This window comes from Perca flavescens, chromosome 8 (assembly GCF_004354835.1).
Source record: "Perca flavescens isolate YP-PL-M2 chromosome 8, PFLA_1.0, whole genome shotgun sequence".
NCBI lineage: Eukaryota > Metazoa > Chordata > Actinopteri > Perciformes > Percidae > Perca > Perca flavescens.
In genome coordinates, this window is record NC_041338.1 from 8,668,526 (window position 1) to 8,691,993 (window position 23,468).

The window sequence follows — 23,468 nt, forward strand, 5'->3', positions numbered from 1 at the left end:
CAGGGGGTTCTCCAGACGTGTCCCCAGACCCTTATGGGTTGACATCAGTTGGTCTCTGGGCAGATCAGTTAATGGAAAACCACAGAGGCCGTGTAAACGACACTGGCTCTTCTAATGGAATCATAATAGAGAAAGACATTCATCTGTGTCCGCACTGCTTAACTATCAAAACAAACAGACCTGAGACGTGTCTGAGTGTCTGGCAAAAGGAAAGAATTATTTAGCTGGCAAAAAATCAAATGCAGAATAAAACAGCTTTCACTGCAGACCAAGACTAGATAACTCGCCATGAGAAGATTTGCCACTAGCCTATAACAGGCAAACCTGGGGCTCTCTCTTATTGTTGGGAAGAAGTCAAAACTGCCCTGTCAGATATGCACATAAAAAAAAGCTGCTTTAGTGAAAAATCTATATTTTCAGTGAGGGTTTAGTGCACAGGTGCTTTAATTTGGCATGTAGCTTTAGGTGGTTTGTCTTTAAAGTCAAGATGAAATTAAAAATGCCATTTTAACCCTTTAGATAGACACATCCCTTACTGCGCACGTCATACTGCGCACTTATTCAACAATTTGCTTAAAAACATTTACTTTTTTATTTATTTTTTTTATTTTATGTTTATATACTTATCGATCAAAACATACCACAGTTGCTCCATACTGCTCTAAACTGTAAGCCTGCCCACAATTTAGTGGTCCAAATGCAAAAGGATTTTATTAACCGCTCAAATATTCTGTTTCACTAGGACTTTAAGTAATAATTCATGTCACTTGTCCTTGTAGGTCAGTCCCTTTTCATACCTTAGAATATGTAACTGGGTAAAGACAAAGTAGTCTCAATATAGTACATTTACTGTGTGTATATACAGAAGGAGAGACATGATGCCATGTGTAAATTAAATCCAGCTACATTAGATCTACAGTATAAGCCTTTAAACTCCTGCTCCGGACTTCAGGTTTTAATGGGTTTAGCTTTTGTCTTCACACGCTCCTCTCAATACTTTAAAGTTATTAACAGGTTTTACTGGTAGGATCAATGTCCACTGTTTCAGGAAAATTCAGGAAAAAAATTTCAAGTCAGGAGTAAACATAAATCACACTTTACATGACACCCTCTGTTTATTGTGTCAGCCCCACAGGTCACATCTATTTGAAACAAAATCTAAGAAAACAAGGTCAAACATAGCAGCCGTTATCTATGAGTTCAAGCTATGGTTCAACATCAAAACAAGAGTCAACAGTGTTGTTACGAGCAGAGAGGCTCCAATCACTGACATTTCGAGGCTGCTAACAAAATACATTTGTAGCATAATCGAGCTTGTCAGGTCGTTCTGGGCCTGTGATTTAGAGTTCACGTGTGCGTGTGTGTGTGTAGGAGACAGAGAGAGACAGACCATGTCTCATGTGAGACTTTTTACTGTTAACATTTGAAATGTAACATTTACTCACAAACACATAATTGGCAATCTTTAGACAAGACCAAAAAAAGCACAGAAAGAGACAGAAAGAGACAGAAAGAGACAGAAAGAGAGAAAAAGAGACATAGACCATGGTTGTGACAGGTTTATAAGATCTCCTGCAGTGAAAAAGAGTTCTTCATCATACTGACCGCAAGCAACCCGCTGAGGGAGGGACTCACACACCAACACCTCCTGTAGTCTATGTGTGCGTAATTGTGTGTCTGTATGACCCAAGCTTTAGGCCCCTACTACTCCATCAATAACAAAATGGTTTCATCTTCTGGAGCGTAGTGCATGTGCAGAGACAACCACACACAATTACTCTAGCACGCACACACACACACACACACACACACACACACACACACACACACACACACACACACACACACACACACACACACACACACACACATTCCTGTAGATATATAGGCATCAGTGACAGTTTTGGTCTGTGGGAGGACCATGTACCCATTAGAAGTTAAAGCCTTCCCAGGAAATCAGAAACGTATGTCTGCTGCCACGGTGGTCCTCCGTGGAGGATAATTCAGTCACCACCACAGTCCACGGAGTATAAAAAAAAAATGTATGGCACACCCCTACTGTACTCGCATTAGGTCACAGAGCCCTTTAAGGTAACATTTTCCCTCAAGGTGTAGCCTTGCAGAGCCAGATTACATCTAGTCATTGTTGAAAAGTGTTGATATCATGTTGAGATAATTGGTAGTGACTATCTTAAAAGTAGAATATGTAGTGAGTATCATATTACTCTTTGTAAACACAGTGTTCAAAGTTAGCCCCTCCTCCTCGGCTCAGAGCCAGACAGAGAGCAGCAATGTTGTTAAAAAAATTTTTTAATGTTGCACAGCGGTTATGTTATAAAGCCCAAAAAATTCCACACACACCTCCGTCGGAGGTTGCCGCATTGGTGGATTATGAGTGAATGCAGAGCTTCATCCTGTCTGTTTCTCTGTGTCTTTGTCAGTTAGACTTGTGCATCGATATGAGACGTGAGGGGCAAAGCGCGATTGAGAATGAATGAGAATGGGCTGCACAACCTGCACGCTGTTATCGGCTGGGGGTCGCATACCCACAGGGGGCCCAAAGGCTCTTTGTTTACACACAAATGTCCCGCACACACCAAAATAAGAACAAAAGAGAAAATATAGACACCACCACACACTTTTAGTGGGTCATAAGTGATGATTGAGAGGGATTACTTTTGTCGATACATTTTTTTTTCCAGGAAAGCATTGCATGTTATACCTTTAAGACAGACAATGTCGTAAATGCTAATACTAAAAGTAAAGCATTTTACATAAACATCTATGTGCCCTTTCACAGATGTAATGTTGCCTACTTTGGTGTCTTTAAGGATAAACATGTTGGGAACTATATTAAGCATCTGACTTTAACTTGTTCTATCTTTTGCCATGATGAAAACCTTCTTTTAATACTGGGCTCAGACTACAGGAGTTTTAAAATCCTAACCAATTTTGAAATCTGGTTGCATCATGCACATAAGGAGAAACGTCACAGATGTTTTGTCTAATCTCAAACATGCACACACTATAAAATTTGAAAATAATGGCCCATCAAACACTACAGGATATTATTAGGATGATAATGCCAAAGAGAGCAATGAAAAGAAAAGCAGAAGGCTTTACGAGTCTGGATAAGAAAATGGTTGTTGGGCATTGGGCGTTGTCCACTCTTCAGCGAGATATGGAGGTAAAAGTTTAACTGTCAGTTTTAATATTTGTCAACAGTAGTATGCTAGCTAACATTAGCCTCAAGAGTTAGAATGTTAACCCTTGCTTAGCAACACCGGTAGCAGATCCGGGACTCATGTAATCATAATCATCGCGATTTAAATGCCTAAATATCAAATAAGTTTGAAATGATCAGCACTGTGAGCAGTGTGGGAGGTATGAAACTGGATCTGTAAATCCCTCATATTACCAGATAATCTGGGCCGAACATCTGTACCGACCAAGGTCCTAGTTTAGATTTCTCCTTGTATTCTCGGGAGGGGTTAATCGGGCATGAATCGGCCCCAAACTCCTGCAGTCTGACCCTGGCTTTATGTCAAAATATCAGCACCCTTTTAAGTTTATTTGCTGTTATGCATTACACTTTTGTGCTCTAAAACAATACATTGGTACAGCAGTTGTTCTGAATCAAATTCAAGCAATTTATAATAGGGTATTGCACCAAAGACAATAACCAATACAACCTTTTCTAAAAAGATTTTATTGGTTGCACTGTACACACATTGGCCATCGCTTTACACACATGTAGGAAGTATGAAGCCATTGGAGTAGTACAGTATTTTTTAGCTGCTGACTTATAGTTCAGTTGAATTCCTTTTAAATTGGATAATAATGAAATGTCTTTGAAAGTCTATCATATCCCATTCAGTAATTGATTAATTTATAGCATCACATTACAGCATGAACTATAGTTTTATCTTCAATATAATGAGGTTGACAAAATGTAAAGCTTATAACTGCTATTGTTGTGAAAACAAGCAAAGTCCAAGAGTCTGGCATACAGATGTTGACAAGTGGGGTTAAACAATACGGAAAAAGGTTGGAAGATCAGTGCTAAGAAGTACAAAATGGAAGAAGTTGTAATGAATAATCTTATTACTCAGTTTCACGTTTCCCCTTGGTTGTTGCCATAGTTAACAGCTGCTAGTTGGCAACAGTGTGCAGGAGCAGAGGTAAGTATAAATGACCAGGAAGCACGCTGTTGCTGTTTTCCGTCTCTCATTTATATCTCTTCTTTCCACAATGCTCTGTGTCTCTTTCACCGTTTCTCTGATCTCTCAATGCACAGACATTAATGCAATTCATAATTTGCAGATGTCTGATAGCTGCTTGAAACAGGAGAGTTGGCTGGAGAATGAGGCCTGGGCTTATTTAGGAGCCTATAAATGATGTGGAGGGCGACCTCTCAACTCTGCTGACCTTTGACAGCAGGCCGACGTTTCAGAGATTATCTGCTCTGCTCTCTCCTCGCCGGGAGAAAGACGAGCAAACTGTGTGTGTGCTTGTGAGCGTAGGTGTGTGTTGAACACAAGTGATTCACAGCTGAGGACTTACTCTCAGAGAGACTAGGAGTGCAGTCAGTCATGCTGAGCCTCGCTAAGAAAAGGTGAAGCCCGTTATTTATCAGCGTCGTGAGGTTTCACCGCAGTAAAAATGTGCAGAGATACAGACCACAGAAGAGTAATGGCACAACTATATTTCAAACCTGAGAATAAGAAATGCTATGCTAAGAGAACCATAAAACACTGAGAGGTTTTAGTTTAGATGTCTATTGTTTACTTTTCTTTTAATTCTACTAATGTGTTTAACTGTTAAAGGGGTAGTTAACTGATTTACTGTGTTTATAAACTCACACATATTCCCTAGCTGATGGGAGAAACAAAGATTTGGCTTGGGATGAATGGATTTAGACAGGTATTCCATGTAGCTTAGTAAAATGATGAGAGGGAAAAAACAAGGACGGTGCCATATATTGGTTTATTGGTGTTTTTTGCCCCCAACCGTGCCTTCCAGGCAGCGCTGCCTGGAGAGGACATGTGACCTGTTAGTAGGTTAATGTTAGCTACTGTATGTGTTAGCAAGCTAAGGCACTTTCAAACATAACAATACTGCATAACTTTCTGATTTACGACACAAGTTGCATACTGTCAAAAAATGAAATATAGTTAGCCTAAATGGACATTTGGATATTTGACTTAGGGACAAAATGGTTGCTACACATGTAATGTTAGGCAAACTGAGTGTCAGGAGCCCAAAGTTTTTCCAGTTTTCCTGCTAGTCGCTTGTATCCACTTTTGTGCTAAATTTTTCGGTTCAGCAGCTTATAAAAACGTATTGGTTCTTGACCCTGTTGTTAGTGCACCACAATGCAGCTTTAAAGCTATAGTGCTATATAAACTATTTTACATAAATGAATGTCCGTTACATTCAAGCCATTGCCAAATGAGTTACAAAGCTGATTAAGCCTATCAGCTCCACAAAACTCTCTCTGTAGCCTATTTCTCAGTATGGCTATGTTTACAAAATGGTGTATTACGGCGACTTTCGCACGCAGAAGTTCAAGTGATGTGTTTTAACGTCATCGCTGAGGAAAGGACAACAGCAGCGTTGTGGAATGAAGAGGACAACTCTGCTGTAACAGGTAAAGGCATGGCTCAAAACCCAAGGAAGCGCCTACGAAATGTTTCAGTCAGTCATGGTACTGCTAAGAAAAGACACGTTCAGCAGAAGGACTAAAATCCCGTTGTGGGCGCTCTGTCTCTATTAGTGTGTTGTTTCACTGTACATGGCACAATGAATGTGGCCACAGAACAGCGTTGTGATAAAAGATGTGACTTCAATTAGGTGGTCATCCTAAAACAAGTCTTTATCTTTTTATTTTTCTCCTATTTCGGATAACTTCATATTGTTAACTTTAATATATTCTTCATTATTTACAAGAAAACTACACCTTTAAAGGCCCATATCATGGTTTTGTATGTTTTAGTCCATTTACAACAAGTCACATAACCCTTTTCACATAACCCTTGTGCAACTCTTGCTTCTGCTGTTTTATGTCCTTTTTCTACTATTCCAGGCAGCAATTGGTTTCCATTTATTCCCTAACAGTATGAAATAAATTAAAATAGTCTTGAAATTTGCTTGAGGTGTGTAATCCATCACGTCTGCTTTGATTTTTGTCAAAGTTCAATTATGTTTGGTGAGATATTTCAGTGCAGATTTTTCAGTTTTTTAAATTGAAACTCCACTATCAACGATAATGCAACATTGACCATAACTGGATTTTAACTGCAACGGGTTAAACAATTCAAGCAAGTTTTAAAAGTCTCCTAATTGATTTTAATATCAGACAGAAATAAATGGAAACCGAAGGTTGCCCAGAACAATAGTAAAATATTATACACATGCATCATTTCTAGTTGAGAGTTAGAAATTTGCAAACACAGTGGTATGGGCTTTTAAGACTCAGTATATTTATGTCCTAGGAACCAAAAAGTTAAAATAAAAAGGAGAAGAGGTGTTTTCACAGGTAGAAAGGAAATTAACCTTACATTTAAATGCATTATAAATGTTTAATTGATACATGTTAAAATAGTTGCTAAGTACAGAAAAATACAAAAAAGTAGGCTCTATTCTACAGTGTAAGGTAAGAAGAGCAGAATCCGCTCCCTCCTTAATAATCTACTCATTTAAGTATTTTTACAGGGCCAAGGGAGCAGCTGCACTTCTTCACTTTAAGACTGCAGAGTACGCTCAGAGTGCCAGGATTGCACTCAGCCTCTGTCTCAGAAGACATGTACTGCACCGTTTAATACGACTTCTCGGTCAGATTTACTGTGATGGCTTTTGAGGCAAAGAGGTATAATATGACAAAACATGGCCCCATAACCCTGGAATATTCAACAATGTTTAGTGGTGGAACTCATTTAGCTGGAGGATTGGCAAATATATTGCTTTCCTCCCTTCTCATGTACAGAATTTCAATAAAATGGGGCAGTAAATCAGGCTTGAATTCAAACTTGTGACTGCTCTTTTACTGTATAGGCCTTTGTATTTGAGCTGGGGGGTGGGTGGGGGTGGGGGGTGTCTGTGTGTGTGCATGCACTGTCCATTACTGCATTGAACTGCTGTCATTTGCATTTTAGCAATGTAAGGGTTAAACCTCTGTTTACATTTCTATGAAATAAAGTGGGACAAATGTACTGTAAATATTTCATTAAGCACAGTAAAAGATACTTATTCTATTGTTTTGCAGAAATACAGCAAGTGATACAGCAGGTAATATAGACATACAGACACAAGTCTTTTTTTCCCATGTTGCCCACCTCTGAGGGGTTATTTTAACATCAAATAAAACACACACACACACACACACACACAATACAGTGTGTGCTGGGGAACACATTGATGGAATGTGAATGTCAGCGGTCTCTTTATTTACTCTCCATATAAAACACTGAGCAGTAATTAACAGCAGGTATCCTCCCTAGCCGGAGGGTAATTGACTGTTTCAAAGCTCCAACACTTCATAACCCAGGCTGTGTGTGTGTGTGTGTGTGTGTGTGTGTGTGTGTGTGTGTGTGTAAGAGAGAGAAAGAGACTGAAACTGTAAGAGAGAAACCAAACGTGTATGTGTTTGTGTGCGTGAGTGTATTAAAATGAACTTCTTTATATTCTACACCTCCCCCACCTCTCCTCCCTTCCTCCCAATAAGGATAAGGGTCAGCAGTGGTGGGCAGAGCCACTCAAACGCTCCAGATTTCTTTATGAGCGCATTAACATTCAGGCGTATTCATTATCAGTAAGTGTAGTAAGATGGACCAAGCGGAGACCTTCTGCCACCATCAAAATTTGCACTGTTAATTTTAGTACGTGAGCAGAATGTTTGCGGGAGCTCAAGGGAGCGGAGGTCTCTTTTTCTTTATCAAGTCAACAGGGACGGCTTTTTACCAGTAGATCCCCTTTGCAGCCAGTTACAGAAGATTTTGTGTTTCTGTTTTAGTGTTTCTGCTTTAGAAAAACATGAAAGTAGTTTGACATTTCTTAAACAAAAGTATTTTAATTTACTTTCATACTTTTCACAAGTCCTTTTTCCCCTGTTCACATCCCCAATTAACTGAAACCCGAAATGTGCATAGCCAAAGACCATCAGTATTATGTAGCTCATTTGGCAGATTTGAAAATAAGACCTTCTAACAAAAGTCCGCCATAGACCTTAGTAAATTTCCATACATTTTCTGCCACAATTTTGGTCGCTATAGAACAAGTGACAACCACCACAGATGAGTGGTGAAACTGAGCTAAAAGTGCTATATTAGTACAGTCAATTTTTTTGGGATACTGGGATACATTCTTTCATAAAGGGGTTTGGTCAAATACTAAATCCACCTGCATAGTCTTGTGACAAGGCATACACTATATCATACAGCCATCAAAGTTTGCTGAGCTTGTAAATTAATAATAATAATATTAATATAGCACCTTTACAAAAACAAAGTTACAATATATATACATAAATACAATCTGAAAAAGGATTAAACATATATTTAGATAAATTAATGAAAAGCAATTACAATACCATCAGTTAATACATTAAAAATTAGTTTTAAGAAGAGATTTAAAAAAAAGATATGAATGACAAAAGGACTGCAATGCATGTACATGTTAATATATTAGCCAGAGTTTAGCATAAATGTTCTTGTTTTCGATGGCCGAAGAGCTGGCTTTTGTCTACCATTGGGTTTTCCGTATCTGAATAAATGTACTGTCACTTTTTTTATTCATCCAACCTGCTACATCATCCTGTGAGCTAATCCAAGGAGAAGTAAGATAATTTCTGCCTCTACTGCTCAGCTCAGAGAAATATTTACTTAACCAAAACTCTATTATACCGTGTGATTCTTCCAGCCCACTTCCCAAAGCTTTGTTAGTTCATTAAAGTACATCAGATATGAACTACAGTACATGTGTAGCAAGCTAGACATCTGTGGTCAGCGGGTTCGTGCTAACATAGGGCCATATGTTCTTTCCTCCATCATCCTAGCAAGGAACATAAAGTTAACGAGAGGCTTGTTATAATGTGTTAATTCAATTTGCTAATTGATTTTTGTTAATTAGGGTTGGTGGAGTGGGTGCTAATTGTCATCTCTTATTATGTTAATAGATGACAAATTCTGACCAGTTGTGTCCCAAGTTGTAATTTCCTTAACAACAGCAGCAGCAGCAGTAACCAGAACATGGTGCCAACCAATGGTGCCTCCACAATTAAAGCTCCTCTGAGACATGCAACCCTGATTGGCCATGACGCTAATTAATGTTAATTAACATGTTAACAGTTACAGGCCTTTTAAACTGACAGCAGTGCTTGGCCTTTACGGTTTATTTATCTCGCCGTTTGCTGTGAAATGCATGACCAAACCAAATGTAACGCAAACCGTTTTGTTGTTTCAATACATTTGCCTATAAAGGACAGCCAGTTGTTTGTAGGGTTTGCTGTGCCAAGTTATGTTGCTCTGGTCAGTGATTCAGTAGTCTTGCATAGCCAAATCCATCTCCACAGAGCGGTGTCAGCAATGGAGTAAGGTTAGGATAGGTAAAAAAAAACGCTTTGGCTGTTGTATTTCTTTAAACCAATCACAACTGTCCTGGGCGGCGATAAGCACCGATAGCGGGAGAGGGAAGGATAAAACCGGTTGATATCAAGCTTGATCCCAGCAATGTACAACCATTGAGCCAGACTAGTGAAGTAGTAGAAAGCTGGCTGAACTGTACTTTTCGATTAAAATGTTCTTGTGCAGAGAAGAACATATCAGGGTTAGACCAAATCAGAATCAGAAAATGATCTACTGCTAAGTGATAACACAGTACTTTCTACATCTATTATTTGTAAACAACTGATACAACTGACAACAGCAAAAGTAAATCCAAATGTAAGCCAAATGTTTTATTCTTGTTTATATGCCAATGCATACATTTCAACACTGCTTCATACACACACAACTGTGTTCAAATAAAATCTTTAAAATATATCAAGATTAATGTATAAACCTCCAGTGGAATAATCAATCCCCTCGTTTCCTACTTATCTACAAATACACCATGTCAATAAAACAACAAATGAACAGAGCAGTTTTCCATTAAAAAAACTGAAGAAATGTTTTCATAACAGTAATGTGAACAGGCAGTGATTTAAGCCAACAACTAGAAACCTTTGCACAATTTTCCACAGGTAAGGCTCTGCTCAATTTACCAAATAAGTGCTACAGAAGACTTTAGTAGTGTAACTAGATACAGTAGCATCCCTCAACAGAACAGTACATTTTGTGGTTTAGTTTTCAATTTTTCGTCTTTTGGGCAGACGGAGCCTCTCTGTGTTGAGGAACTGTTCGATTTTGGAGATATGGGCTCTGAACGATGACTGTTGGTTTTCCCTCTCCTGGGAGCAAGAGGGTTCCCAATCTGACTCTGAACCAGGACCTACAGCTGAGGTAGGAGCTCTGCTACACCTGGTGTAAGGAGAAACAACAGCAATTATACTAGAGAGATACACATTTGACATAAAGCATTTTGAAATCACCTTCACTCATTGTTAAATAATGAGTTAAAACTGAAATTTGTTATGTGATATGAAATATATTTTGTAACCACTACCTTTTTGGCTGACAATACCAATCAACTCTGCTTTGCATAAATACGGTTTGAGAAATTCTACAAAATCTATATCATCCTAGGTTAATTTTGTGTTTAATTCATCACTTTGGTGAATGATGAATTATCACAGAAGTTACCTAGTCGGTCAAGGACATTGTCATTCAGCTAGATAGCTGTGTATTCACAGCAACAAAATGAAAACACATCACTAGGGTGATTGTGAATGATCTGCTGTAGTTCGAACATCAGTTCAATGACTTCCTATGTGTGAAGTTATGTTTTTAGCTTTAAGGAAGGTTTCCCCTCAAAATTAAAAATAAAAACTCCAAAGTACAACATATATTCTGGTTCAAAGGTTGGGGGTCCTCTTTGTGTATGGTAAATGGACCTACCCTGGGGTGGTTGGCCATGACAGGCTGCTGACTGTGATGGATGTGGAGACTGGAAAAGAAGTAACTGACACAGAAGCTCTGCTGTCCTACGTAAAAATGACACCAAAAAGTACAAATAGTAGAGCTCAAACATTTACTGTAAACTTCAATTTAGCCTTTAAAGAAAATGCTGTGAAAGGATTAATTCTTTTTCAAACTTCAGTGCCTTGAGGAAGCCAACATTTTTGAGTAAAAGGAACTTTAACCGATAAACAAATGCAGGGCAGACAATAACCAGTGGCAATTGATATGTAACAGTATCCAGCCCAGAGAAAGTAGCCAGGCCCAGACTGAACTCTGTGTGACGTTCCCAGTGTTCAGAGTCTGCAGATAATAAAGGCTTTGGCCCTCACTACAATTTGTTAAACTATCAAACCAGTTTTTCTCATACCCTAGGCATGTTGCACTCTATCTCCCTCAATTGCCAGCACCTGGATCTTATAAAACACAGAGTGACAGTTTGCGGTGATGGTGACAAAAGAGAGAATGAAAGTGTGTGAGAGTGAAAAAAATGAAACAGCAAGCAAGAGGATGGAGAAAGTGAGTGAGTGAGAGATGGATGATGAAGTGAGAGAGGAAGAGAGAGAGTGAGGAGATGGATAAAGACTGAGTAAGTGAGAGAGGAGAGGTACCCAAGCGTCATTAGGTAGATTTTCTTCCACAGGTCATTCATTCTCTGTCTGTCTGGCTGTCTACAGGACATCTATGAGTTCAGCATACATCAGCTACATCCTTTCACTCAACACTTGACTTAAGATTTGTCAAAGTTTTATACGTCCTAAATCTCTGTCAAATATTCTGTACATTCGGTTAAATGTGTTAGCCTCAGCTAATGTTTGCTTGCTCTTACATTCTAGGTTTTCTGGACCACAAAAATGTTGAAAAAGCATTATACTGTCTAGTTCTTGTGAGCACATTTCAGGTTGATATGACAGACCTATTCATTAAGCTCTAGCACAAATTTCCCCTGGGGTCCACTCAGACACAGTTTATAAAATGATAAAGCTTAGAATCTGTGGAACAGAAATGACCTCAAACCAATTTATATGATGATGATGGTAATGTCAGAAAATATTGTATAGGGGTCATTGTAACTTCCTCTGAGGCAGCTCATATGTTTCTATGTGAACATCATACTGTGGCCATTTCCTGCTGTTCAGCATCAAGTCGTAATGCAGTACAATGTTGTGGCTTTCCTGTGATGAAATATACTTGGACATAGGCTTCAACAGTTAAAATAAAATTTTCTCCATAGCTGCAAGTTGAGATCATACAGTGAGTCATTAATACATCTATCATCATAGGCGATATAGGGGCATGTAAATCAGAAGTGTTGTTTTACTTGATGCCTGTAATATTGGGATCAGTTTCAAGCTGAGGTCCTTTCCATGCAAGTTGGCGGTTTATAGTGTGTGGAGCTTCGTAAACTTTGAGTATCATTTCGTGAAAAAGTCGCAAAAGAGCAGCTTCGAACTTCATAATAGGTTCTGTAACTGACCATGTCTGCTGTTGCTGTCTCTCTGAAGGTCTCTCCCAGAGCCTTCCACTCTCCCTGCTGTCTCCTTGTGGAAGCAGCAGCTCCACAGACACTGGAGGCATTCAACAGATCCGACGCCCTGCTAATCACCAAGGGGACTAGGAAGAATGAGGTGAGATGGCAGAAACAGCAAGAGGGTAAGAATGAATAATTAGCGACGGTATGAAATACAGATGTACACCAAGTTCACTATGTAAGAGGTCAGCAGTGGAGCAGTACTACTGTGTTCCACAATGACATAATGCCCTTTTAATGGAATGGATCATAAAAATGCAACAATCACCTTTGCTGTGCTTGCTTTTTAGAAACATGGGTATTGTGCTGGCAGGATGTCTGAGGAGTCCACCAGAACCACTTTTATTTTGCTCAGACATAGGGGATCCCTGAAAAAACAAAGGTTTTATAGAGACCAAACAAGCATCATAAAAATACTGATCACATACTGTATCCATTAATAATAATAATATATATATATATATATAAATAATATAAAATTGTTTTGTGCTTAAAACACATTTACCATGATACTTGTAGACACAGGTTTAGAATACAACATGAGCAATTAGATGATCAGGTGGGTTTTACCTCAATTATCTAAACCATTTATTTGAAAATGAAAACCTCAATTGAAATTGATGATTCAAACTGCAATGTAAAAGTATTAAAGGTCAAGGATGTTTACATCTGACATTTTGCGTGATATATTCAACTGTCAAAGGAAAAATAATGTAGTTATTGTGGCTACTCAATCCCTGAACTTTCAATAGTTCATTATGGATGTGAGCTTTTATCAGTTTTGTTTTTCAAAACAAGTGTAATGGAATCCAACACGACACCACAGCCTCCAAATTGACCATAGCAATACCTCAATCAATAAATAAATGTATGTAAAACATGTATGGTTGTCAGGACAGCCCTGAAATAGCTTTCTCTTTGTATGAATTACTCATCGAATTTTGGTAACATTACTTAACTTCTGTGTGTTTTGGTTACAAATAGGTCACTATGCATGTGTTTGTGTCTGTCTGTACCTCCAAGGCTTAATTTGAGCCGTAACACACCGGAACATGTTCCGGCACCTCCGACTTTGGATCCGGAACCTTTTTTAGGAAAAATGAATCGCCTAAATGAAAAAAATTAACTGCTGTTTGCCTGGCGTTCAATGTTGTTATCTGTTTTGTTAGTCTTTATTCCCCATTGAATGTCCACAAAAATCTTGTGTTTGCATTTTCGATGCGTTTTGAGGTGAATTTTCAGGGTAAGACAGAGGGGGGAGAGGGACGGAGGGAGGGGAGACACTTCAACAGCGTGGCGCTGCACTTTTAGTGACAAGCGCTTGTGCTGGTTGAGATTGCTGTTATAGCCTCACTTAACTCAGGGGAAAAATGTCAAAAAGACAACAAAGTTTGCTTAACTTGTTCAAATACGCAGTCGGATCCCAAACAAGCAAAAAACTTTTCTGCCGATCAAGAACGTGGAGACCACGGTGGGTTTTTTGGTTAATTTAATAGTCCGATGGATAATCGCTGCTTGTGAAAACAATTGTTGCAGTGTATTTTATTTTATTTTTTTAGATTTTGCACCGATGCAGTGCATGTTCTGAAATAAAAATAAACATTGCCCTGATGTACACACAGCGTTGTTTAGGTATTTTTAGTCAGAGAAGCTACTAGGCAGTGTAATTTTTATTTTTTTGTTTCGTTACCTCCAACCCCCGTTTTGAGTCGCCGGATCCACCCCCCCTCTGTGCTCCGGGACCTACCACTTTACAAATTAAGCACTGTGTACCTCCAATTCATATATATGCTGAGCCTGAACTTTGGCCTGTGAGGACAGTTCAGTGTGTCCCTGATGGAGCTCGTTGTAAGCCTCTTTCACTGCTTGAAGGTCCTGCTGCTCACTCTTGATGCAATCCAGAAACATTGACTTCTGTTTAATACAAACCAACAAATACAAATTTAAAAAGAACTTATCGTTCCTTTCAGATGTTTCAGTATGATAAAAAACAATTAATTACTAACATGGTTCTCTTTTGTAGAATAAAAATGGCACTATCATACTGCCTTCTGTCGCACTACAATTCTTCTTCTACCCCTTTGTCCCATCTGTTCTTGGAAGCAGCGTAGTTCTCCATCAGTTGGGCCACCTTGTCTTCCAAGGATGTTTACATCTGACATTTTGCGTGATACGTTAGTGTTCATTTAACCTTTATTTTTGCTTAAAAATATAATTGTAGTTTGCTCTTTATACTTTATAATAAAGCTGTGAAAAGCTGCATGCCCAAATGTCTGCAAAGTTAGCGAGTAAAAGTTTACCACAACCAATACAAATTCACCTTTAAGGCTCTCTTGAAGGCCACTAAATGGTAATTGTAAGGGCTATGTTGTATTGTTTACAGATGTTGTATTTTATTCCCATTGCAAAAGTAAATTGTGTTAGGCCATTTAAAATATGTAATATACATTAGAATTCAGGTAACTGGTCATGTTGTACAATGTGATGTGTTTTGCCCTATTAAGACTTGTGCTCCACTAGGCTGTCCTGTTATTGGACAATTTTGGGTTGGTTTCTTTAAGTTGAGCTAGTGTATGTTAAGCTACAGAGCAGGATGTGGACCAACAATTTTTCTGACTGCAGATTGTAGACTGTCTTTTTGGTTATAAGAATGTCAATTTCAGCACAGGGTCAGTGTTTTAATAATCCAGCATTGCATATGGATATTTATTTTTATCATATCGGTGGAATAAACCGTTTTTTCACTCTGTCTCGTCATCATTGGATAGCCTTGCATGTTAACGTTGGACAGAGGGGTCTACATGAGTCAGAAGTCTTTACATCCGGCAAGAAGTGGCGAGGAAGGTTTTTAACATGCTGCCACTACAGTAATGCTAGCATGTTTTAATTGTAATACCTGAACAAACTGATGTAGGATGGAGACATAGTTCTGTGACTTACTGTTTTTCTCTGAGCACTACCCAAGTCAAATGACGATCTGTAAGTCTTATTGCTGGGCAGAGACAACTCAAAAGTTTCATCAAGCAGCAATTCTTTTGCTGGAGACTGCTCATAGCATTTTTTGCTGCCAGTCTCTGGTGATGCATTACTCTCGTGACTTGGATGGACAGACAGCTTCAAAACTGTTTCACTTTTAGTTGTCTTTGCATCTCCTACGTCTTCTATTTGGTCATTTTCCATGTGCTCCTGATAGCTGCCAGTCTCAACCCAAGATTCAAGGTTCACAGAATCCATCGTGATATCAGCACAGGCATCCTTCAAATTAGATTTTTCCATAAGTTCCTGGGCAGTCTCCCAGGCATTGTTTTCACATGTGTCTACATTTGACTGACTTTCCTCCTTCTTATATGCACTAGAATATCCATTATCATCATTAGCAGTTACCTGACTTTGAGGTAATGCTTGTGATTCAACCATTGTTGTCACTAAAACACATTCTTCATTATCACACATTTTATCTGTTTGCTTCATGTCGCTCGTAACGTCAGACGGATTATTAAGTTGTGTTTGTGTTGTAGTTGTCTCGAATTCTTGGATACTGACAATACCATCCAACTGAGCAGTTAATGGTGCACTGTTGGTCTGTGAGCTACAAATACTTGACTGATTCAGAGGTCCAGAAGGTTCAGTGGGTATATTGGCTGCTGATTTGTTGGATGGTTTTTCTTCCTTAGTCTTCTCAGAAACTTGATGAACTGGACTTGGCAGCTGAGGAACTGACTTTGCAAAGGTTTGGTCCTCATCATGACAGAGGGGTTGCACATCTTGAATGACAAAGTTTGGCCCAAGATCGACACTTTGGTGCTCATCAGAGCAAACGGTATGTACTTCTCTCCTAATCTCATATCCTTTGTTCACATGGCTGGAGTCAGCATCCTCACTGATTTTCTGAAAGAGACTTAGTGAACAGTCTGAGGGTTCACAGGCAGCCAGTGGTGGCTCAGTGTCCATGAAGTCAATGAACTGCTGTGTGTTGCTCTTCTTGGTAGTTGTATCAGTAGTCGTCTGGGCTGGTATCTGGGTTTCTGCTGTGTGCAGCCCTGTCTTTCCTCTCTCCTGTGCTCCATATGTCCCTTCCCGTTCTGCTCTATTTTTTTTTTCTGTTTCAGGCTGTTTGGGGTCCCCTGCATCCTCTGTTGACCCCTGGCTACAGTCTTGTCTATCTGTTGTTTGGGCCATGAGCGTTCCTCTCTTTTCTCCAGCCCTTCCTCCTTCCTTCACATCTTCTCCTTTGACTTCTTCTCTATTCCACTGCTGCTCCTCAAATCTTTCCCCTTCTTCTCTGTTGTTTTTTACTTGTTTCACATCATCTTTCCATCCCTGTTCTTTCTCACTCATTTCTCCATTCCCTTCGTCACTCTTTTCTTTGCTTAGTAAGTCTACTGATCCATCGATAGACCTGTAACCAGGACTTGATACAGTTGATTCTGTTGAAGAAAAAAAAAAACATTTTTGAACAGATGTTTAAATTGTACTGTTCATAAAAATGCAATATCTTATTAAATAAAAGTATATCTTGTAGTTTGTCAGTAAATTGCTTGTGTGTCTTGTAGGTTTGTATTTTGATGGCTGACCTCCAGTTGCTCTAGTGGCAACTAGCATAGTCACAGCTCCGGTGTCCTCCAGACAGTCTGGGTTTTTGGTCTGACTGGAGGCCAAGGGCTGCAGATTGCCAAAGCCAGGCAGCTCAGAGCTGGAGATGGGTTCATTAAGAGTTTCCTCTTCTCTGATTTCCTCCACTATATTGGGGAAGACCTTTGTAGAAACACTGAGGCTCTGACTGCTCTCTCTCATCTGTGTAGAGAAAAATATAAAGTCACATGCTTAGGATGCACAATTGCTTTTATTGCCCCTTTTTACCACAACACCACCACCTGTGGCACAATACATGGATGGTGAATAGCACTGGGCTGAGCAGATGACCACACATGTTGGAGTTTACTATGTTTAGCTAAAATTACACACACATTTGTTACGGTATATGACACCACATATAAGAGCGCAGTTTACTAACAAACTGCATCTCATTTTAGGCTTTCCTAACCAGTCCTATATTCAACTGTCAAAGGAAAAATAATGTAGTCAGATTAACTTGTGGCTACTCAATCCCTGAACTTTCAATAGTTCATTATGGATGTGTCAGTGCATTCCAACAGCTTTTTTCAGTTTTGTTTTTCAAAACAAGTGTAATGGAATCCAACACAACACCACAGCCTCCAAACTGACCATAGCAATACCTCAATCAATAAATAAATACAATCTTTGTTGTTAGACTATCTTACTTCACTTCTAGATAGTATAACATTGTCAAGCAGATGCTTCTTTATAGGCATAGTAGGCAGATGTGACTTACATCTGCTTAGGACCAAGTGAATGATTACATCTATCTTAATGTGAAAGAAAAATTTATCAATGTTCAGTAGGTCACCAGGTACCATTATTAATTAATTTTAACCAGAAAAAACATGTTGTCATGGTTGTCAGGACAGCCCTGAAATAGCTTTCTCTCTGTATGAATGACTCATCTATTTGTGGTAACATTACTAACTCCTGTGTGTTTTGGTTACACATAGGCCACAATGCATGTGTTTGTGTCTGTGTCTGTACCTCCAATTCATATATATGCTGAGCCTGAACTTTGGCCTGTGAGGACAGTTCAGTGTGTCCCTGATGGAGCTCATTGTAAGCCTCTTTCACTGCTTGAAGGTCCTGCTGCTCACTCTTGATGCAATCCAGAAACATTGACTTCTGTTTAATACATACCAACAAAGACACATTTAAAAAAAACTTTACGTTCCTTTCAGATGTTTCAGTATGACAAACAACAATTAATTACTTACATGGTTCTCTTTTTTGACAGTACAATCTAACCTGGCAAATTCTTTTGTAGACTAAAAATGGCACTATCATACTGCCTTCTGTCGCACTACAATTTTTCTTCTACCTCTTTGTCCCATCTGTTCTTGGAAGCAGCATAGTTCTCCATCAGTTGGGCCACCTTGTCTTCCATTGCCTTGCTTTTCTCTCGCATCACCCTGTGATGCTCCTGCTTAAGGGCCTGCAGTAAAATTAATCACCCATAGGATTTTTAATGCAATACTACATTTTTATGTGTTTTTTTAACGTGTACAGAAGGTCTTAAACAGGACAGGGAGAGAGAGAGGATTTCTTGCTAATACAAATCAGTTGGCTTGTGTCATTTTAATAATGATTTGAATACATAGGTGAATTAAAATTGAGAAGGGGGTACAGATAGAAGAAAAGAGAATAATAAACTGTAAAGCCATAAATGGAGACTAAACACACTATCTATCATTCAGTTGCGGAGGAGACCATATTTACTAATGTATATGTTGTGATATATAACACCATATTCATCACTTTTATGAGAAGAAACTATGGCGGTTATTTATTTCTGTCCCTGTATAAATTCACTCCATAATCATTTAAATAGACCCTGAAAAATTCCTGATCCGTGTGGGGCCAATAGGTGGTGCTGGGTTTTACCTGAAGAAAAACACCACTTTCTCAATTATTCAAATTTAGTTTGGCATACATTTGCTTAAATCAGTTAAAGCAGTGGTTCCCAACCTTTTGTATACATTATATATTCTAGTGTATTATCATAATTTGTTTAACATGTGCAAATATTTTTTTTTTACCTCAACCTCAAACCAGATAAAGATCTTTGCTGCCCCCCCTGGGGGTGCCCGGACCCCAGGTTGGGAACCACTGAGTTAAAGCATACCATTGATGGATATGTGCACCCAAAAAATAAAAAAAGAAGGGGGAAGTCAAGAAGAACAAAAGTAATCTCAGAAATGTGATAGCAAAAACCTGTTTAATTCCAATTTCACTTAAAAATGGATTTGTCCTTAAATTATAACCTACTAAGAATGAAACAATTTCCAGCATAAATCTGTCCTAAAAGATAAAAGTGTCTCCAGATGACCCAGAAGGAGGAATTTCATTCTGTTTTCTGTTAAACATGACAGTCTATGAGATTAACTCCTTCCCTATTCTGCATGATTATCTTCATTAGTTCAACAAAAGTACAGCCAATTGTGGCTACTTGTCATGCATATCTGCAACACGTTACAGTTTTGCTACATATTGTTTCATAAAATAACTTTTGACAGTAAATAAGGTGATGAAGATCTGCCATGGTTTAACAGTCCACAACTTTTTATGATTCCACTATAAACTGCTTTGGAGCTTTTTTTTCAGCTCAAAAAATTAAACAATGAATTTAAATTATTTCTAAACAAACGCATCAAAAAAAATATATGGCGGAGGCATAACAACATGGTATAAGGCAATTTAGTATGTAGTAGTATGAGAGTAAATATGTGCTGATGTACAGTTATGTCCATAAACCAGCAGAGGATCAAAGTGTCTGACCTGGTACTGTTCTCTTTGTGTCTGGAGCTCCAGCTCTACTCTGCTTACTGTCTGTGTCTGACTCAACAACAGCTGCTGGGTATGCTGCAGAGACCTCATCACTTCCTATACAAATACACATAGACACAATATAAGTACCCACAATGAAGTCATTAGATGACCGTTCAAGCTTGATTTTAGCTTATTTGCCCCTAGAAATCAGTCTTGAAACCCAAACCCCCCCACATATCTGTCCCAGCAGCCTTACAATGACTGTAATAACATTGCTAAACAACAAATTATGATCTGGCATCAGCAATGTGCTTTTCGACGCTGTGACAATTAAGAATTAAGTTGTTAAATTTTACTCATTTAGCGGCTGGCTAGTTAGCTAGCTAGCTTACTAATTTCACCATGCTTTGATACTACACTGGTTACAGAACAGTGAGCTGGTGGCCAGCAGCAGCACTGGCTCTGACGGTCCCACCGCAGCAACAAGACTACTTTGTCAGGAGGCGAGCAGAGCTACCTTCCGCACTCTCCTCCCAGCAAAGCAGTCTGCCACCAGTGGGGTGCACAAACTGGCTAATTCTTGTCTAATTTGTGGTCTGTTAAACGGTAAATTGCTCTGATTAAAATGAGAATATGGCATCATATTTACACAAGACTGATCCTTTCTAGCCATAACCCAGCAGACAATTTCTTGAACCCTAACCAGGAGCACCAAATGAGGGTAATAATGAGGACTGTAGCGACTGCAAGTAACTGTCCATTCATCACACACAGAAGTAAGATATTTTTCTTTCTATATTTGATTTCATTAAGGCATTTCCGGTAAGTAGGGTACGTTTTGAATTTCTGTTTTGTGTTAACAATTTGTGTCCTTATGACAGTTCATTCCGCTGTTTGTCAGCCACTGTTGAGGTTTTAGTTTTTTTTTAAGATTATTTTTTTGGGCTTTTCCGCCTTTAATTTTGACTGGACAGCTAGGTGAGAAAGGTGAGAGAGAGGGGGAAGACATGCAGGAAATCGTCACAGGTCGGATTCAAACCCTGGACCTCGCGTCGAGGCATAAACCTCTCAGTATATGTGCGCCAGCTCTACCCACTGACCAACCCAGCCACTGTTGATGTTTTTTTAATAAACAAATAACACTCATAAACTTTATGAAATCTGGAAACATTCATGTTTATTGGCGAGATTGCATATACATATTCGCAAATATTCAACTATTCGTAGGCTTTTGGAGAGTAGAGACTACTAAAATACACTACTTGTTAATGCCCTACACTACAGTAGTGGTCACACACGGTTCCCTTCCTATTTTCTAGTTTCTTACCTGCTTTTCTGCTCTCACAGCTAGATTTTCATCCCCGAGTTTCTTGTTCATTTCGGTTTCCTAAACATGCAAAAGAAATACAGAAAAATAAAGAGGCATTATTAGCTTTCTGGCTAATTGTCTTTGTCAGAATTGGAGTTTGATTTTAATGTAAAAGAAATCACCATGTGCAGTTTCTGTTGCAGCTGCTGAAAATGCTGCTCTGTGCCTGAAGGACTATGGGCCTTGTCATGTCTAACTGATGACATCTTGGCCTTGATCAGCTTGTTACTGACCTCCTCCAACTCCTGAAAAAGCACCACACATTCAAACATTTCAAAAGAACATAGTTATCCAAGTTGATTACTTTGTTTAAATACTTCTAATATTTCTTTAAATGAGACATATTACATAGTTACATGCTTTAATGTTCAAATAAACAAGTATTTTTTCATACTGCCCAATGCTGCACCTGTATTCAACCTCAGTCTGAGACGCTGTTAAGATACATTCACACCACAAGTCTTAATGCCTATTTCAGATTTTTTGCTCAGATCACTTTTTTTTTTGGTTGTTCACTTTACCTTTAAAATGTGGCCTATATCAGATTCCAGTGTGAACTGTTTGCGGTTTTGAACTGACCCGCATGCGCAAAAGAACAATAACAATTACATCAGATGCAGCACGCTGTTGCACTAAAGTTAGGGAGGTTATGGAGAAAGTAAGCATTTTTGCTTTTATTTTAAAATGTTTGTGTAATAGCAGCCATAACATTAATGAGCAGGTGCTGAGGAGGAGGAGAATGAAGAGAAAGAGAGCCAAATTGGCTATTTTGGCCTTTTGGTTATGGCTACAAATTCACTACAGGAGGTCTGTGTGACCGGACGACCGATTTGCACATCAGGACCGCTATGGGCCTCCACCAGAGTTTCCTCTGGCTTCACCCTGCCCAGGCATAGTTCACCATCTTTCGGGTCCTATCACACGCGCTCACGCTCCACCTCCCCGACGGTGCGGGCGAGACGGGCCGGTGGTGCGCCCGACCACGAGGGACCGGGATCCCACCTCAGCCGGCGCGCGCCGGCCCTCATTTTCATTGAGCCACAGGGCGGCCCTCTGACTCTCGCGAGCGTTAAGACTCCTTGGTCCATGTTTCAAGATGGGTCAGGTGGGTTGCAGACATCGCCTTTTTATGTGAGCCAATCCCCGCCCTGGCGACGCCAGACGGTTGGGGCACACTGAGGACAGTCCGCCCCGGTTGACAGCTGCACCGGGAGCCGGGGCCCCGCCCCTCCCCGCAGAGAGAGAGGCCGCAGCGAGAGGGTTATTCGCATCAAATCTGCCTTGATTGTTCACACTGCGGACGCATTGAAAAAAAATCAGATCTGGGTCTGATTCAGTACCACATATGGAAGTGGCCTCAATCAGATTTGAAAAGAAATCAGATCTGGGCTAGATTTGAGCGTTCACACTACTTCTGAAGAAGTCTGACCTGGTCACTTGACCCCAAAATCGGATTTGGGCCACTTTTGCCTGCAGTCTGAACGTAGCCTAATAGCCGGGACACACTTAGCCGATTGTCGGCCGTTAGACAGTCTGGCAAGGTCAGTGATGCGAATCTGTTCGGTGTGTACCGTGCCGTCGTCAGTCTGGGGGGCTGTCGGCGTTCATTTTGGCCGACCTGACATGTTCAGTCGCTGGCAGGGCAGTCGGGACTCACCCGGAAATGGGGAGCGGAATGAGGTGACTAGAGTCTCTCAAAATCTGACAAAAATCTTTTAAACTGATCTTTGTTGAGCTGAAATGAAGACAGATTCAGCAACTGCATGGCCTATTTCTCGCTTAAAATGTTCTCAGAAACATGTTTCAGTGAACTATTTTAGTACAATATGAGATCGTATTCTCAACGGCCGCCATGACAGTCTGGCTTTGAATTTTCCGGAGAAAACAAACCCATGTGAACATCCAATCAGCTGCCGGTTGTCATTTCTTGGGCAACAATACAGATTAATGCTGTTATAGAGATGTATTACGTCTCGTCTCGTTGGTGTGTTCTGTGGCACTTTTTGGACAAACACGGGGAGACTGATCATTTCGACTGGCTTTTCTGTCGACGGTCGGCCGTCGG

General features: G+C 39.6%; 1 protein-coding gene across 9 annotated transcripts in view; it reads right to left on the reverse strand.

The window, feature by feature from the left end:
- Positions 1–9,969: 9,969 nt before the first annotated feature.
- Positions 9,970–23,468, reverse strand: part of ccdc73 (coiled-coil domain containing 73) — a 32,693-nt gene continuing 19,194 nt past the window's right edge. For 5 of the 9 annotated variants that reach the window (XM_028584787.1, XM_028584786.1, XM_028584789.1 and 2 more), the window contains 12 exons: positions 21,526–21,648; positions 21,362–21,421; positions 20,044–20,148; positions 18,587–18,700; positions 18,250–18,390; positions 17,217–17,436; positions 15,583–17,069; positions 14,416–14,556; positions 12,911–13,010; positions 12,589–12,725; positions 11,052–11,137; positions 9,970–10,514 (listed from right to left, as the gene is read on the reverse strand). In XM_028584787.1, coding sequence (XP_028440588.1) covers positions 10,337–10,514; positions 11,052–11,137; positions 12,589–12,725; positions 12,911–13,010; positions 14,416–14,556; positions 15,583–17,069; positions 17,217–17,436; positions 18,250–18,390; positions 18,587–18,700; positions 20,044–20,148; positions 21,362–21,421; positions 21,526–21,648 — 2,892 coding nt within the window. In that variant the 3' untranslated portion in view covers positions 9,970–10,336. The remainder of the gene's footprint in view (positions 10,515–11,051; positions 11,138–12,588; positions 12,726–12,910; positions 13,011–14,415; positions 14,557–15,582; positions 17,070–17,216; positions 17,437–18,249; positions 18,391–18,586; positions 18,701–20,043; positions 20,149–21,361; positions 21,422–21,525; positions 21,649–23,468) is intronic. The other 4 variants (XM_028584788.1, XM_028584791.1, XM_028584790.1 and 1 more) reach the window with 4 other exon arrangements.